This window comes from Castanea sativa, chromosome 6 (assembly GCF_040712315.1).
Source record: "Castanea sativa cultivar Marrone di Chiusa Pesio chromosome 6, ASM4071231v1".
Taxonomy (NCBI): domain Eukaryota; kingdom Viridiplantae; phylum Streptophyta; class Magnoliopsida; order Fagales; family Fagaceae; genus Castanea; species Castanea sativa.
The window spans coordinates 45251265-45270185 of record NC_134018.1 but is presented as its reverse complement, the minus strand read 5'-3'; the positions used below and the strand labels follow the sequence as shown (position 1 = coordinate 45270185).

The window sequence follows — 18921 nt, the reverse complement described above, 5'->3', positions numbered from 1 at the left end:
TTTATTTATTTATTATTATTTTTGTAGAGAGTGTCCGCTCCTGTTGTTCAAGATAAGTTGATTTAGTATGCTTTGGATTATTGTTTTTACCTTTTGTTTTCATTTAGTTTATTAAAGTATTTGTTTATGTGCAGTTTATTACAGTCTCATTTCTTTACTTTTACCTACTTTTACGTTTTCACCAAATTAGTAAAGCAACAAAAAACCAATCTATCTAATTGCAGATTTATTTTTCGTGTTGCCAATGGCCTCTTATTTTCAAATCAGATAATTCAAGTGGTTTCCTTCATGTTCATGAGGAAGTTTAAAATCCCCTTATTATAGGCATACTATTATTTGATACACAAAAACCAATTAATCTGCTCCCATGCTCATCAACCTTATATCCTCAACCAAGAGGTCCAAATTACAACAAGAGGACCCACCTTCACTTACACTTTTTCTTGCCAGTCTAGCCATCTTAGTTGTTGATTTCATGAACTCCTCCCTCCTTTCCCCCATCAAATCATTCACCATCTGTTCTACAATGAATCTATCACACACATCCTTCATGTCCAACCCTAACTTCCAAACCTCACTCACAAACCTACTATTCAATTGTTGATCACCAAAGTAAGGCCAACAAATCATGGGCAGCCCAGCTACTACACTTTCTAAGGTTGAATTCCACCCACTATGAGTCAAAAACCCACCTATCGCATGGTGGTCTAGAACCTCCTCTTGTGGGGTCCAACTCACTATGTACCCTCTCTCTTTTGTCCCCTCCACCAACTCTATTGGAACCTCATTCCTATCATGCTCTCCAGCAATCGCGTCGGATCGTAAGACCCACAAGAATCGTTTTTTGCTATTCACCAAACCAAACCAAAACTCCATGTGCTCATCCTTTGTCATAGTACTAATGCTTCCAAAGCTCACATAAATTACAGACTTCAATGGTTGAGCGTCAAGCCATGTCATGCAACTCCTATCCACTTCAAAGAGGCTGTTCGAAGATTGAGATTGTGACAATGATCTTTTGGCTTCAAGTTGAAACTTTAGAAGTGAGTGGAGGGGTCCAATGGTGTAAACTTTAGAACAATGAGTTCGTATGTGGAAGAGTGCAGGTTCTTCTAGGTCTTCAAACGTGTTAAGTATGAGGGCATGCGCTTGAGGGCTTCGTTGAGTCTCGGTTACAAAGATAGGGAGATTGAAGTGGTTAAGGTCTATGCCTCGACAAAAACTTGGGAGGTCTCGGTAACGGAGAAAACCTTCCATGCCTGGCACAGTTGTTATCAAGTGGTCCATGTCCTCATTACCTAGAGTTTTTTTTTAGCACATATACACCCACACATTAGTATGATATCAACTTGAGTGATCAAAAACACTAAGAATTTTACTATGTAAAGTACTAAATAAACTTTACAGATTGATGTATCACTAATTATAAAAAAATCATTCACACATTTATTACTATTATTATGTTGTTGCAGCAACATTAATAACATTTTTTGCCACATTATTTATAAGAATCTTGTAGTAAAATTGGTTATAATTTTAGCATTTTCCTATAAGCTTGGGATTTAAAAAAAAAAAAAAATTTGGTTGCTTATGAACACATGAAAAAACAATAAATTTAGTGACACAACTTTTTACAAATATTGACATATGGCCCATTATAATGGGTGCTTAAGAAAAATGTTATCTGTGATGAGTCCATATGAAGTGTTATTGCTTCCAACATAATTTTAAAAAATTGTGAAAATTTTTGTCTCCATTGCTCATGGAATATTGACCTAAGAAGAGCTATCAAATTCCTTATAGAGCTTTCCCATTCCTAAGGAAGTGTCTTAAATTTCAGCTATGTTAACAAAAAGGATAATTACTACTTACTAGTAGACACATTCGTACACATAAGTCATAATTTAAATTGTGATTTATGTGTGTCCTAGGGTGTGTGTAATGGACACCACTCTACCAAAAATGACTACTCTTTTAGAAAATAATATACCTTATATACAAGATTTTATATATATATATATATATATATATATATTAATATTTAATAGTTGGAAGTGAAGAGATTTAAAAACTAGATGTTTCTCTATTGAATATCAAAAGGTGTGAATCTGCGGTTAAGTTACAAAATTCTTGACTATGTAACAGTCAAATTCGGGGATTACTCTTCTGCAAATAACATTAATACATTATTGACTGCAAAATAAATAGGTGGGATTAACATTGTACACAACATCTTTAGAACTCATCATCATCCTTTTTGTGCACATTTATGTGCAGTCTGCAACAGGTGAATCCCAAACATTTGTCTGTTTGCAACTGGCGGGAAAAAAAAAACTGTTACATTAATGTAATAGTTCAGCTAAGCTAAGTTGAGTTTTCATTTTCTCATGAACAATAAAGATTAAAGAATATTAGACTTAATGATGGTTTTTCTTTTTTTCCTCAAACTTTTTCCAGTAGCCAAAAATGTTTAAAAAACAACCAAAACCTTGCAAATGGATGCCAAATATGAAAGTTACCTTTAACAGGAAGCTCGCCAGCTTCGATTATATTAGGAACAGAAAAAAAGGCCCAGAAGCAGCTGGCACTGATGGTACGAAAATAAATGATTGGAATTTGAAGCTCATTGGCAATATCGCTGGTAAAAATGCTAATGAGTCCATCTACTATGATGCAAGTCAAGGAAGGCCTAGTGTTGGAGCCAAGTTGATTTGAAGCCAACATCTCCCTAAGAAGAGGCTTGGTTTTCGAATTTAACGAGTCATACAGTTCCATGAACTTGTCAAGAGATCGTGGGTGGTCAGCTGAAAGGCCATCAGAGACAGTCTTGAATTGGAACCCTGGATAGCAACTAAAACGGGTTTCGATATCGGTGTAGCGGACAAGGCGATCGTGGATGAAATCAGTGTTGAGGAAGGTGACATGAATGCCGGCAAGGCCAAGAAGCTCAGCTAGCTTGAGCATGGAGTTTACATGTCCCTGCGCCGGAAAGGGAAAGATTAGAACATGGGCAGTAGGACACTGTTCCATGATTAACTTTAGGTTTTTGGATTCACTTAATATTGTCACTTCTCTCTGTGACCCTCCTATTGACACTGCTTGTGGTTTGAGTGGGTTTTTTTTTTTTTTGATAAGGTTTGAGTGGTTTTTACTTTTTATAATTATCTGAACACATTATTGCTTCCTAGCTCCATGTCCATGTCATTGCTAAAGTTGTGCAATTCTCAAAAAAAAAAAAAAAAAAAAACCTTTTACTTTGGGCAAGCCTGCTAGATGACACATATTATTGTAGGTGCTAACTTAATTAGTTGTTGGCACAACGTGTGGCTATGAGAAGAACGTACGTAGAGCCCACGGCAGAGGTGGGGACACGAGCTACCGACACTGCCCAAGAGATGATGAAGCCAAAAATTTTCAATTATTTATGAAGAGACATGGAAGTGGAAAAAAAGCTAAAGATGAAAAGTCATAATTATAAAGTGTATTTTCATAGTTGATATAATTTTTAAAAAAAATTTTCTTTTAATAAAATATAAAAATTTTACTCTAACATAAATTTAAGAAGTTTAAGTGTATATAAGTGTTAAGTGTATATAAGTGTGAAATTTCTTCTAAAAATTTAAACTCTAACCTTTCCACTCAACCCCTACAAGCACTTAAGTTGTGGACTGTGCATAGGTAGGCTAATTTGAGAAATTGAGCCCAGTATAATTAAGCTTGCTCCCTTTGCAACATCCTTTGCCCCTAGACAAAAATGAAGCCCAAATAATAACAAAATTAGCCTACTAAGAAAAGTTCATCAATCTAAAATCACAAAAAAAAAAGTCCAACAACAAAAGAAAAAATAGTCCAATTAACAAAAGTTATCAAATTTTTTAAAGAATTAGCCCATTAAGCCATTAAGAAAAAATGGGAACATGAAGCATATTCAATTTCAAGCTCGTCTGGTACAAATATGAAATCATTCATTGTAATTACGTGAAGTAGAGTAGATGAACCCACGTTGGGACTCTTTTTACTAAATTCAAAAAAGAAAAACGTAACATTTGCCAACCTTGTTTGCTCCTTTAGCCCAATACTGAATTTCGGTCTAGCAGAGTAGCAGACAGTAGCGAGACTAGTCTTAGTTAAATCTCCATCAGAGTTACATCCCTCACTGCGATGTGACCCGAATGGTATTTCTCCAACTCCATCTCCATCTCCATCTCCATCAGAGTTGCATCTCTCTCTCTCTCTCTCTCTCATAGATAGTCATATGAGTAGTATCATTGAGACTTGAGAACACGCAAAAAGAAAGAAGAAGAAATCTTTTGCTTTACTCCCCAAAAAGACAGCTAAAGAGAATACTAGAACTGTCTCGCTCTCTCTAAATTTATGTACATATATTTTAAAGTGTATTGAATACTGAATATATATTTATAAGGGCCACTACCATTGTGTAGAGAGGGAAAATTCCCGACCTATCACAAGCTGACACATCATACTACCAAAGTCCACAAAATACAACCAATTACAAAGCGCCACGTACTGCTGCTAGGTTTTGCCATCGCTATTCAGAAACCAATAGAAATTTGCCAAGTGTCATTGAAATAAAGGCATGAAACTGCATCAGCAGGTGTAAGCAATGACACAAGCAGCTCCGCACATGTAAGCGATGACACAGGCAGCCTCGCACGTGTAAGCAGTGACACAAGCACTCAGCACATGTAAGCGATGACACAGGCAGCCTCGCACGTGTAAGCAGTGACACAAGCACTCGGCACGCGTGTAAGCGATGACATAAGCGGACCAATCAAACTCCGCCACGTGTCGCTCACCTACCCCTAAACTCCTATAAATAGAAGCCTTCCTAAAACATTTAGGGGGGGACACACAGAACAGAGACAGGACGGAGACAGAAGGAAGAAGATATCTTGAGTTCAGAAATCCAGAAGCTCTGCCGGAATCAAACCCCGAAGCCTCCAAGAACTTCAAGAACTTCAACCTCGAATACAGACAACATTCGAAGCAAAATCATCCAAACTACTCGTCCAGATCTCAAAGTCCACTGGAATCAAGCTCAAAAGCCTCCAGAAATCTCAACAAACCACAAATTGGTAAAGCTCTGCGGATTCAAGCCTCCAAAGCCCCGAAGAACTTCCACCACAAACCTTCAAATACGAAGAACAATCGAAGAGGAATCATCCAAATCATATTCCTAAATCTCAAAGTTCACTGGAATCAAGCTCAAAAGCCTCCAGAAACCTCAACAAACCATAAATCAACGAAGCTCTACGGAATCAAGCCTCTAAAGCACCGAAGAACTTCCACCACAAACCTTCAAACACGAAGAACACACGAAGAACACGAAGAACACACGAAGAACGCGAAGAACACGAAGAACAAAGAATTTCTAACAAGCTCATAGCCAGAGATTCATTGTAATTCCGTTTCAAAGATCTTCGATCTATTCCTCAGCCAAATTGAAGAATATCTTATGTTCAAATCAAAATCACATTACCACAATTCCAATCAATAAATCTTTCAAGGAGATCGAATCAGAGGATCACTCTTTTGTAATTACAGAGAATTGTACCACACATTTATCAATACAAATTCGCATTTGTGAAACTATTTTACTTGTTTGATTTATTTCGAACTAAGAAATTTAGTCGTCTACAAATTCTGGCACGCCCAGTGGGACTTCTCTGCCTCTCATCTCATTCTCCTTCAAAGAAAACAATCTTCATCATCTTGCTACCAACTTCAATGGCCTCTAGCAAGAACATTCAAGCTTCAACAATAGCTACTTCAATTAAACTTGGTACGGCTACCACCAACAGTTGCATTGGAGCAATCAATTGTAGCCAACCTAAAGCTCACAATAAACTTCAATCTCAATCAACCGAGGAAGCCAAGGTCCAGAAAATCATCTCCTTAGACCCTCTTAAAAGAAACAAGGTCATCAACAAGGACATCTCCATCTTGGAACACCTCAAGTATGGGGGCAAATCCTCTTCTTCCTTCACAAGAAGCTGGTCGCACGATTTCTCTCTCATCAAAGGGAACCCAAAAGATGAGATTTCACGTGCTCACTTTAATTCACTTCCTTCTCCATCATCCGTGGAAGTTGTGTCAGTCATGATGACTAACACCTCTACCATGGAAGAAAAGATGGCTGAAATGGAACAAAGGGTCGTCCTTCTCACAAAAGCACTTGAAGATAAGGACCTCCAAATTGCAACTTTAATGAACAAACTTGAAGTACAAGATCTTGGTGAATCAAGCCATGGTCATAAATTTGCATCTGCAAAGGATGATGAAGGGAAAGAAATTGAAAACACTCCCCGACAAGAAAAATCCACCTCAATGGCCTCGATATCTGTCCAACAACTGCAGGACATGATAACGAACACCATACGAGCACAATATGGAGGTTCTTCCACACATTCTCTCATGTATTCAAAACCTTATACGAAGCGCATTGACAATATGAGAATGCCAAATGGGTATCAACCCCCCAAGTTCTTGCAATTCGATGGCAAGGGAAACCCTAAGCAACACGTTGCGCACTTTGTAGAAACCTGTGAGAACGCAGGGACTCAAGGAGGCCTATTTGTAAAGCAGTTTGTTCGTTCTCTGAAAGGGAATGCCTTTGATTGGTATACAGACTTAGAACCCGAGTCAATCGATAGTTGGGAACAACTTGAAAGGGAGTTCCTCAACCGGTTCTACAGCACGCGCCGCACGGTAAGCATGATGGAGCTTACCAATACTAAACAGTGGAAAGATGAACCCGTTGTTGACTACATCAGTCGGTGGCGTTCTTTGAGTTTAGATTGTAAAGATAGACTATCTGAAATATCTGCTGTAGAAATGTGCATCCAAGGCATGCATTGGGGACTTCTGTACATCCTACAAGGGGTAAAACCCCGAACATTCGAAGAATTGGCAACTCGTGCGCACGACATGGAATTGAGTATCTCTTGCCATGAAAATACAAAACCTCTCATACTTGAGGAAAGCAGAAAGGAAGTAAAGATGAATGACAGGAATGCAAAAGGCAATCTCAAAGACCCAATAACTGTTAACACTACCATAGTTAAGGTTCCAAGGAGAGGAGCAAAGACAAATGAAAAACAATTTGAAGGATGGCAAAAGAACGAAGTGCGTCGTCTGACCTTTAAGGAACGTGAGCAAAAATCATATCCGTTCCCCGATGAAGATGTGCCAAACATCTTAGAACAACTATTGCAATTACAGCTGGTTGAATTGCCAGAATGCAAGCGACCAGAAGACATAGGGAAAGTTAATGACCCTAACTACTGCAAATATCATCGCATCATTGGCCACCCAATTCAAAAATGCTTCGTCTTCAAAGAACAAATCATGAAGCTTGCCAAAGAAAACAAGATTGATTTAGACCTTGATGAAGTTGTCGGGTCAAACCATGTGACCATTGCTTGTGATGTACTTCCAACTCTCTGGCAGGGGGCAAACACTAATGGAGCTTACAAGTTGATCGACCAGGAAGGTGTAAGGATCGGCCCCATCAATGGGAAGTTCCTCAAACGCTTCTATGCTTGAAAATCAAGAATTGCTCCTCGGTAAGAGTTTAAACTACCCACTGCAGCACTACAAGGGTACATGATGTTTTCCCATTACCTTTGAAAGTGCACAAATAAGGAGAAATTAATCCCACTCTATGTCACCACTTGTGAGTGTGGCGTAGTGGTTGGATGTCCATGTCACCCTTGAGGCCAAGGTCTCGGGTTCGATTAGAGATGATACCCACTATTGCACAATTGGTACCCATGAAATGCCGTGGGGTGTAGGGCAAGGATTACACACGTGAGCCCTCCCTTTTTGTAAAAAAGAAAAAAAAAAAAAAAGAAGAAAGAAAGAAACAAAAAAAAAAAAAAAAAAACAAAAAAAAAAAAACAAAAAAACAAAACAAAAGAAAAAAAAAATCATCAAAAACAAAACAAAAGAAAAAAAAATCATCAAAAACAAAACAAAAGAAAAAAAAAATCATCAAAAATAAAGCAAAAGAAAATTTAAAAAAAAAAAAAAAAAAAAAATTTGGTTGAACTACGTAAATGACTTGATCCCTCTCCAGGGTACGTAGGCAGCTTAGTACTCTTCACTAAGTTCAGTCACATAAAAAGAAGAAGGATTGTCAGTCTAGCTTGAAGAGTTTGTCCAAAGGTCGTCAACATGCTTTCAAGAACCCTTTGATTGGCAAGGCGTCGCTTAAGATCAATCAATTGCTCACTATATGATGTTCAAAGATCATTGTGGTAGAAAGTGATAGCTGCAAAGAATTGGTGTTACGTAGCTTTCCTTGAAATAATGATAACTTGATTCTCGGTTGTGGAGTAAAATAAAATCTTCAACCTCTGTTGCAAGGAATGGAGTCTGCATGGCATTGCTCATCTCTTGTGGACATATTCTCACGTCTCTGAAGTATACTTTGCATCATTTATCTCCTGGGGGCATCTTTTTTGTACCTTTCAAGTCTAGGCTATATTGTCTCTCTTCTAGGATGCGTCACTTCACAACTCTAAAATTTGAACCACATCATCTCCCTTCTGAGTGGTGTTGTTTCACATCATGTCTCTAAAATCTGGACAATGTCACCTTCCTCCAACATCTGAAGTTGATGTTGCATCATCGCTCCTCTAAGGGCATGTTCGTGCAATGTCAAAATCATGGCGGCATTCTTCTCACATCTTCAAGGTTTTATTGGCATCTCTTTGCATCCTCAAAGTCTTGATGGGAGCTTCTTGAAACTTCAAACTTCATTATAAAGGCCAATATTAGTATAGCTTCTGTACAAATGGAGTGTTGACACGATTTCATGGCAAAGATGAATGTTGGCATAGCTTCTATGCAAATGAAGTGTTGACGTAGCTTCATGGCAAAGATGAATGTTGGCATAGCTTCTGTGCAAATGAAGTGTTGACGTAGCTTCATGGCAAAAATGAACGTTGGCATAGCTTCTGTGCAAATGAAGTGTTGACGTAGCTTCATGGCAAAGATGAATGTTGGCATGGCTTCTGTGCAAATGGAGTGTTGACGTAGCTTCATGGCAAACATGAATGTTGGCATAGCTTCTGTGCAAATGGAGTGTTGACGTAGCTTCATGGCAAAGATGAATGTTGGCATAGCTTCTGTGCAAATGAAGTGTTGACGTAGCTTCATGGCAAAAATAAATGTTGGCATAGCTTCTGTACAAATGGGGTGTTGACACGACTTCATGGCAAAGATAAATGTTGGCATAGCTTCTGTGCAAATGGAGTGTTGACACGATTTCATGGCAAAGATGAATGTTGGCATAGCTTCTGTGCAAATGAAGTGTTGACGTAGCTTCATGGCAAAAATGAACGTTGGCATAGCTTCTGTGCAAATGAAGTGTTGACGTAGCTTCATGGCAAAGATGAATGTTGGCATAGCTTCTGTGCAAATGAAGTGTTGACGTAGCTTCATGGCAAAGATGAATGTTGGCATGGCTTCTGTGCAAATGGAGTGTTGACGCGACTTCATGGCAAAAATAAATGTTGGCATAGCTTCTGTGCAAATGGAGTGTTGACGTAGCTTCATGGCAAAGATGAATGTTGGCATAGCTTCTGTGCAAATGGAGTGTTGACGTAGCTTCATGGCAAAAATAAATGTTGGCATAGCTTTTGTGCAAATGGGGTGTTGACACGACTTCATGGCAAAGATAAATGTTGGCATGACTTCTGTGCAAATGAAGTGTTGACGTAGCTTTATGGGCGATAGCATTATTGTCTAGCTGAATATCCTTATGGAAACGTCGTTACAAAGACGAATATCACTAAAAGATTGTTGATGCAAGAAAAGAATGTAACAACATGAAGGCATACGTTCTTGCAACGTTGCTATCAATGAAATACAAAGTCACCAAATGAAGGCGAACACTTCTATGAGAACGTCAACGTGAAGTTTGATATCAAAACCCAAAGATCAAGGAAACTGAGCTGCAAAACAAAAACAAGTAACAACAAAAAAAGCAAAGTCAGAAGAAAATCTCATTGCATGGCTAAACAAAGGATAAAAGAAAAAAAAAAAAAAATCTTAAAAGCTGAAGAAGAAGACTGAAGGCTGGTTCTTGCATCCTTGAAATAAAGCATCATGATTCCCTAAAAAAAAAAAAAAAAGAAAAAAAAAAAAAAGAAAAAAAAGATCTCTACACTTTTATTCAGAAAGATTACACTTTGAATAAATGTATGTATGCCCGTATGGCTTTATATAGAAAAATTTCTGAAATGAGACAAAAAAAAAAAAAGAGAGAGGAGAAGTCCAACAATGCTGCTTCTCTTCCAAATTTTCAAAGTTCTCTGACAAAGATGACCCAAAGAATCAACATTCGGCAGCCTCCATAATGTCTTCATCCTGTCAGGGCCGCCACCAGAATTTCTGCATCCTGTCAGGGCGGCCACCACAAAATTAGACCAGAGAGAAAGAAAGCCATAAGTCCAACAAAGACCCACGACTTTCTCGTCCAAGTTTGTGAAAATCCAGACCTTATTTCACAAATCTGACACCACAGGAGTCTTCTACCGCCTTCGATCCACCTAACCTGAAAATTTCAGGCCCAGATACCCGGCCACGCGCCGCCACACATGGCCAAGAATTTTCAGCGACCCGCCAGTTTCTCATTCAAATCTGCGCAAATCTGAGAACAATTTTACAAAACTAATACCACCATTAGAGCTATCGGCCTTCGATCTACAAAACCTGAAATTTTTAAGTCCAAACGATCAGCCACGCGCCACCACGCGCCGCCACAAGCTCGCGATGACCACCAGTTTAGTCCATCAAAACTGTGCAAATCTGTGCACAATTTCACAAAACGGACCACATAGCAGTCTTCTACGGCCTAATGATTACAAGATCTGAAAATTTCAAGCCCAAACGATGTGCCACGCACCGCCACGCGCCGCTTGAAGCTCCGACGAAGTGACACGCGCTCCCACGCGCCGCCAACAAGCTCCACGCGCCTACACGCGCCGGACCATCGTCACCACGCGCCACACGCGCTTGCACGCGTCACACGCGCCAGGCCAATCCGATGACGTCATCAAACCGGTTCAACCCGGTTCAACCCGAAATCCCGACCCGGATCCGGACCGCCTGGAAAAAAAAAAAAAAAAAAAAAAAAAAAAAAAAACTTGGCAAATTAAGTATTTAACTTGGACTTTGACCAAAAAGTCAAAATTTTCAAAACGGACCTGTCCCACTCAATTTTTCGCGTACTTTTCAATTTTGGGGTCTGTTTCTTCAACTGAGACTCGAAAATTGCACAACAGTCCAAATTCTAAAAAAATTGACTTTTGCACAAATTTTGATTAAAAGTCAAAATTTTTAAGATTGACCTGTCTTGTTCAATTTTTCGTGTACTTTCCAAATTTTGGGTCTGTTTATTCATTTGAGAATCCAAAATTGCTCAAATAGTGTGAGTCTACAACTATTGGCTTTGGTGTAAACTTTGACCGAAGATCAAGATATTCAAGCAAAAACTTGTCCTATCAGGTCTTCGCAAAGACTTTGATTTTGAAATCCAGGTATTTGTTTTGGACTTAAAAAAACTACACCCGCTTCTCCAAAGTACTAGCAGTATCCAAGATTTAAGCTCTTAAGATCATAATTTGAGATCCATCCATTTGGTCCGGATTCCCTCAAAATTATCCTCCAGACTTGATCAAGGCTCCCTTTTCAAAAACAGACGAACTCCCACAAGTATGTCTCAAAATTGAAATTACATTGGGTCACTGCTTCAACCTATTATTTTCGTCGGTGCCTACCAGTCTCCAACCTAACGTTCCCATTCGGCGCCCACCATTCTCATCCACCGTTCCCATTCGGCGTCTACCATTCTCATCCACCGTTCCGACCGAGAAGTCTCATCCGCCATTCTTAACTACCCAGCTACCATTCTTCATCTCTTCGCTATAAATAGAAGGGCCGGATTCGCTAAGTCCATCAAGAAAAAAAAAAAACACATACACTGAGTTATGAAATGAAAATTTGCTTCTTTCAAATTTTCAAATCCTCCTTCTCACAGCCAGTTCTCACTATGGTCTCGTCATTCTCAATACCGAGCAACCAAGATCACTTCATGATCAGTTTGAAATCAACCCCTTCATGGTTCAGTAGCAACCCTTCTCACAACATCATCATTGTTTTAGGATTCAAACAAATTTTGTTTCCTCACATAATGACCACGTTTGTTCATAGAGTTATTCATAACAAGGTCGGCATCGTTGTTCCATGCTTTCTTGGATTTGGTTCACCAGGAAATCCAAGTCCAGCAGAGACACCCGTTCCTAAGACCAGGGCTTCCGTAGTCTCTCTTCAACTGTTTGGTCTCCCAATAGAAGCGGTGGTTCGGAACAAACAGCAGCATGGCTGGTTTCTAAAACCAGGATCACAAGTTAGTTCCATCTTTCATTTGTTATGCTTTCCCAATAAAGTTGCATCAAGTGAAGATGGTAAGAAGTGTTGGGGTATCCTACAAATTGTCTCCCATCCAACGCTTGTGATGACCTCCAGAGTACCAGCTCATCAGAAATTAGCCTTTGGCGTAGGTGAAGGGTTACCAAAGCCTCATCCCATGTTTCCGCCATCATGGGGTCCAAAGGTCATCATTGCTGGTACCACAAAACACACTTTCTGGAATTACTCCAACTTAAGATCAGCTTGAAGAATTTCAGAAAATATACTTCTGAAATTACTTCAACTTAATGTCCGTCAGTATGGTCCAGTCACACATGCACATTCAATCACTTGCCGTCGGACATCATTCAGCATGCAGCCAGTCCCACATCCGAAGGTGTACGTCCCAGAGACATCTACTCCAGAGAGTCTCCAACATGCAGGGTCAGGGCCATGGTGTCATATATCCCACCCATCCACTTGGCTTCATCACCATCTTCTTTCACCATCAACAACAACATGCCCAAAATCCCTTCTGAAATTACCTCAACTTAACCAGAGTGATGCGATAACGCATGTACATTCAACCACACTCCCACATGTTCTCTCTGTGACCCGAAGTATACCCTTCAGATATAACTTCACCAGAAGTCCTTAAAAATAAGAGGCTAGCTCCAAGAGCTCTGCATGCTGTATGCCAACATTCTCACCTCTTCTCCATCTTCAACACCCTGTGATCGCCACCAACCATCCAAAATACTCTTCCGAAATTACCTCAGCTTAACATCTACCGAAATGTTTCAATCTTGCAAGTACATCCAACTTCTTGCAAATAACTTTCAGCCCCACCAACCCATTCCAAGTACCATTGAATACTCTTCTGAAATTACTTTGACTTAACCTTTGCTCAGAAAGCTCGGTCACACGAGTACATTCAAATACGGGCAGACCCCTTCTCAGTCTCATCAAAACCTTTCATATGGGTGGGACTACTCTTCTGCAATTACTTCATTCTGCTAAAAGCTCCACCACCTTCAGCTATTTCACTAGAAGAGTCAAGTATAAAAAGGAATCCACTTTCTTTCAAGACTCATTCATTCACCACACTTTAAAAAAAAAAAAAATTGTGTGCATGAACGAGTCTCGAGGGGGCATTTGTAGAGAGGGAAAATTCCCGACCTATCACAAGCTGACACATCATACTACCAAAGTCCACAAAATACAACCAATTACAAAGCGCCACGTACTGCTGCTAGGTTTTGCCATCGCTATTCAGAAACCAATAGAAATTTGCCAAGTGTCATTGAAATAAAGGCATGAAACTGCATCAGCAGGTGTAAGCAATGACACAAGCAGCTCCGCACATGTAAGCGATGACACAGGCAGCCTCGCACGTGTAAGCAGTGACACAAGCACTCAGCACATGTAAGCGATGACACAGGCAGCCTCGCACGTGTAAGCAGTGACACAAGCACTCAGCACGTGTAAGCGATGACATAAGCGGACCAATCAAACTCCGCCACGTGTCGCTCACCTACCCTTAAACTCCTATAAATAGAAGCCTTCCTAAAACATTTAGGGGGGGACACACAGAACAGAGACAGGACGGAGACAGAAGGAAGAAGATATCTTGAGTTCAGAAATCCAGAAGCTCTGCCGGAATCAAACCCCGAAGCCTCCAAGAACTTCAAGAACTTCAACCTCGAATACAGACAACATTCGAAGCAAAATCATCCAAACTACTCGTCCAGATCTCAAAGTCCACTGGAATCAAGCTCAAAAGCCTCCAGAAATCTCAACAAACCACAAATTGGTAAAGCTCTGCGGATTCAAGCCTCCAAAGCCCCGAAGAACTTCCACCACAAACCTTCAAATACGAAGAACAATCGAAGAGGAATCATCCAAATCATATTCCTAAATCTCAAAGTTCACTGGAATCAAGCTCAAAAGCCTCCAGAAACCTCAACAAACCATAAATCAACGAAGCTCTACGGAATCAAGCCTCTAAAGCACCGAAGAACTTCCACCACAAACCTTCAAACACGAAGAACACACGAAGAACACGAAGAACACACGAAGAACGCGAAGAACGCGAAGAACAAAGAATTTCTAACAAGCTCATAGCCAGAGATTCATTGTAATTCCGTTTCAAAGATCTTCGATCTATTCCTCAGCCAAATTGAAGAATATCTTATGTTCAAATCAAAATCACATTACCACAATTCCAATCAATAAATCTTTCAAGGAGATCGAATCAGAGGATCACTCTTTTGTAATTACAGAGAATTGTACCACACATTTATCAATACAAATTCGCATTTGTGAAACTATTTTACTTGTTTGATTTATTTCGAACTAAGAAATTTAGTCGTCTACACATTGTTTTCTGAAAAATTTAGCAATATATCACTGTTTTGAAAATATGAATGAAATTATATCTTTTTTGAAACTCAAGTTTGTGAAACTTGAGTTCCAAAAACTTGAGTTCTTTGAAAAAATGTACTCAGAAAAATTTTGAAAATTTTTTATGGTACTCGAGTTCCATGGAAAACTCGATTTCACTACACTTGAGTACCCAAAAAATGGTAGATCTCTACATATTTTTGAAACAGTAGTAGATTACAACATAGTTTGCACAAAAGTGCTATTTGGCTATTTTTGCCTATTTATAGTATTTATAAGGTAACGTTTTTTCGTTGAGAAATGCTAGAGACACCAATTTTGGCAAAACTTTGTGCCACAACTTGCTACATAGTGAGTTGTGATTGGTAAGAATGTGTCAGTGGTGAATGACAACACACCCTTACTAATCATAACTCGCCATGTGGTGAGTTGTGGCACAAAGTAGTGCCAAAATTGGTGTCCTTAGCATTTCTCTTCTTCATTGGGTAGAAGCTTCATTTTTAATTGTTTTAAATGATTATTTAATTATTTGAAAGCAAAGACTTGACATATACTGTAAAGTTTTTTACGAAGACATTTACTTTAAAGTTGATTGGGTTTAAAATTTTGATTGGTTTTGTAAGGACACAATTTGAGCCCGAACCCACAGTGAAAAGGGGATGGGCCTGAAAGACCTTTTTACAATAAAATTTGTAGAGAGTGAGTTTCAAATCTAGGTTCTAATGATGTTTAAGTAACAAAAATGATGGGTTTTGATCATAATGGTACACACAAGGTACTGTATATATGAATATGAAAGAAATCCTCTCCTCGGACGCAAGTCGAAGATGACTTTATATTACTTCTGCTCAAGATAGATTAAAATTATGAATAGTGAGGTCTACAATGTTTTTTCTCCCTTCCACTGCTTAAGGTCCCTCCTTTCTTTTATACTCCCTACCTCCTTTCCTCTTCATTCTCCATGTCAGGGTTAGATTGCTGGTTTAGATACTTATCCTATCCATCTCCCTTGAAGTCTTTGGAGATAGGAGCAAAGTTCCGCCCTGATGTTCAGGTCTCACTTCCCCATTAATGCGGCCAGAATAGCAGTTGCAAAGCATTCAATGCGGGGGCGGTGGTAACAACTTTATCTCAGATATTCCACCGCCCTTCTTCTTATCCTCTAGGTTTACCGTGTCTACCCTTACCTATAGGATTTTCTAGAACATAGCCTGTGGATGTTAACCAACCCTTCTCCTACCTCGGATTCTCATAGCCGATGTCATAATCTTTCTTGGACTAACTTCTTGGATATACTTGGTCAGACATTATCTCTTCTTTATTTAGTATTGCCTTTATGAGTTAACATTCATACACCCTCAGACCGTTCTGTGTCCTCAGACTGGGCTTTTAGCCTGAAGAATACTCTTGGGCCACCCCATACATATTTCTGAGCCCAATGACCCTACAGGTTTGTTGTTGAAATTTAATAAAAGTAATACTATAGGTACAACAGTTTTCATAACAAATTTGTTACGAAAACTTTATTATTCATGGTTGACAAGTTATTATTTAATTTCATATGAGCCCACCATAAAATTTTGTTATCAATTTTGGTGTGCCTCTAGACTTACAGAATTTGAGGTGTGGTCTGTGTGGATTGTAATGTTGTACATAGTGTTGGAGTGGGTGTTTTGTTTGTTTATCCTCCTTTCGTTTGTTTATTTGTGATTTGTCTGACATATTTTATAATTAATCTTAGTAATAATAATTAATATTTTTGTTAGAAGATTGTTGAAACTTTTATTTGATTTGAAGCTTATGGAAAAAATAACTACAATATTTGACTTAAATTTTCTTTTTCAAATAATACTAGTTTGTTGAAATAGGATCTCAATGCAAATATGTGATTGTCATGTTGTTTAACTGTGACAAAATTCGGCAAGATTACATTAAGTTTGGTCTATACTAACCTCCTAGACACAACCAAATCACTGTCATAGCTTTTGAGCTTCTTGATTCAGACTTTTTCTATCATAATTTTTTTTTTAATATTCCACCCCCTCAATCAATTTTCTAGCTCCATTTCTGCTTGCTATGAAGAAAATGGTAAGTGAAAAGCGAGAATCTCTCTCATTATATATATATATATATATATATATATATATATATATATATATATATATATATATATATATATATATTTTAATAAGAAGATTCACATAAAATCTATCCGGCCACCAAAGGCACAATAGAGGCAAAACTTATTACCGTACAGACACTAAGGGTATGTTTGGTTGGGTGGATTTTAGGGAGGATGGAAAAAAAAAAGTAGAAAATAGGAGAAAAAAATGAGTGAGAAGGGTGTTTGGTTGAGATGGGGAGGGGGAGAGAAAAGCGGTGGGGCCCAGCTGTTTTCTCTCTGGACTCACCAAAATTCAATTTCTCCAAAATGGAGAGAAAATGGGAGAGAACAGGAGAAAGATGTGTGTTGGACAAAATTGCTCTTCTCCATCCAATAGCCAACTTTTTGTCTTTTTATTTTTTATTTTTTATGCTTGGATAAAATTTCTTCTAGTTTGCACAGTGCGTTCAAGTTGGTTTGGTTTTGGTTTTGGTTTTGGTTTTTTTTTTTTTTTTTTTTTTTTTGTGGATAAAATTTTGCCTAATATACGTTGGTTCTTTTTGTTTGTTTTTATCTTTGTTTTTTAATATCCTTTTAGCATTTTCTTATTTTATAAATAAATAAAAAAATTAAAGTGTCCATACAATTTTTTTTTAATAATAAATGTGTTACTTTTTGTTTAAATATTTAGTAAGAACATAATGGTAAATTTATATCAATTTTATTTTTCATCATTCCATTTTTTATCTCAACCAAACAAAAAAGTTTTCCATCTCTCCACTTTTTCACCATTCCAACCAAACACAAAGGAAGGAAAACTAAATCTTTTCTATTCTCCCATTTTTCTATCTTCCCACAATTTTCTATTCTCCTACTTTTCCATCTTCCCAACCAAACGGACCCTAAAGCTTAACAAAAGAAAAAAGTTCCATGGAGGAGAAATCATTAAAAAAAAAAAACAAAATCTTCACACTGAAGGCATCTCTTCTTGGCTAATATGTCTGGACATTTATTGGCTTCCCAATAGATATGTCTAAGTCTGACTTGAGGAAACCTGTTAAGAAATGACTTGCAATCATTTAAAAGGGTAGGATACTCTGATCTCTTTGAATCAGAATTCGAACCAAGATCCACAACAATTTTTGCATCAAGTTCAACTTCTAGAAATTGCAACTCGTGATTAATGGTTAGTAATAATCCATCTCTTAAAGCCTATAATTTAGCTATAACACTGGTAACAACTCTTGTAGATCTAGAAAATCCTTCTAAAACATATTTTATGTTGAAATTATCACCCCATTCTTCAGCACTAAAAACCCTTCTTGATCAAGACAAAAAAACACTTATTGATGAGACCCATATTCTTCCAAGTTAAGTTAATCAACAATGGAACTTTGCTAGCTCATCCTTGCGCACAACTGATCAAACACTCTCTCTTTGAATTTAAAGTTTTATGGTTGAACCATTGTTATTGATTCCGTTACGTTCCGGCCGGAATTTTTCGTTCCGGTATGCAAACCGGTACCAGGATACCCATCGTTCCACCTCGGGCCAGATTTCGGGCCATTCCGGTCCATTCCGGCCGTTCCGGCCAATTCCGGCCAATTCCGGCCGAGATGTGAATTCCGGCCGGTACATGATTTGGCCTATGGAAAAAAAAAAAATTATTATTTGATGGCTAATATTATGATATAAATTTTGTTGGCTTATTAGTTATTAATTATTATGGGCTTATGTAATGAGTAATGACTTGTTATAAATCTTATTATTATTTGATGTTGTATTGAGGTTTAAGACATAAGAGTTAAGACTAAATGTTTTGTATTATTTGATATTTAGTTATTGTCTTCTAAATCTTCTTATTGTGTGATGTTAAGTAGATGTTATATTGATGTTTAAGACTTAAGAGTTTAGACTAAATGATTTGTATTATTTGAAATTTAGTTATTTATTTATTAGAATTGACAATTTTATGT

General features: G+C 38.1%; 1 protein-coding gene across 4 annotated transcripts; it reads right to left on the bottom strand.

Moving 5' to 3' along the window:
• Positions 1 to 291: 291 nt before the first annotated feature.
• On the bottom strand, positions 292 to 4389 carry LOC142638180 (7-deoxyloganetic acid glucosyltransferase-like). Of its 4 annotated transcripts, XM_075812193.1 has the most exons (4): positions 4055 to 4389; positions 3632 to 3744; positions 2520 to 2979; positions 292 to 1298 (listed from the first exon to the last, which is right to left on the bottom strand). In XM_075812193.1, the coding sequence occupies exons 3-4, from the start codon at positions 2962 to 2964 to the stop codon at positions 355 to 357; spliced, it is 1389 nt and encodes a 462-aa protein (XP_075668308.1). In that variant the 5' UTR covers positions 2965 to 2979; positions 3632 to 3744; positions 4055 to 4389; the 3' UTR covers positions 292 to 354. The 4 variants fall into 4 exon arrangements, 3 of the variants coding, with proteins under 3 accessions (XP_075668308.1, XP_075668309.1, XP_075668307.1); XM_075812194.1 differs by lacking the exon at positions 3632 to 3744 and having other exon boundaries at positions 4055 to 4369; XR_012844987.1 differs by lacking the exons at positions 292 to 1298; positions 2520 to 2979 and adding an exon at positions 2064 to 2316.
• Between the last annotated feature and the right edge of the window lie 14532 nt (positions 4390 to 18921).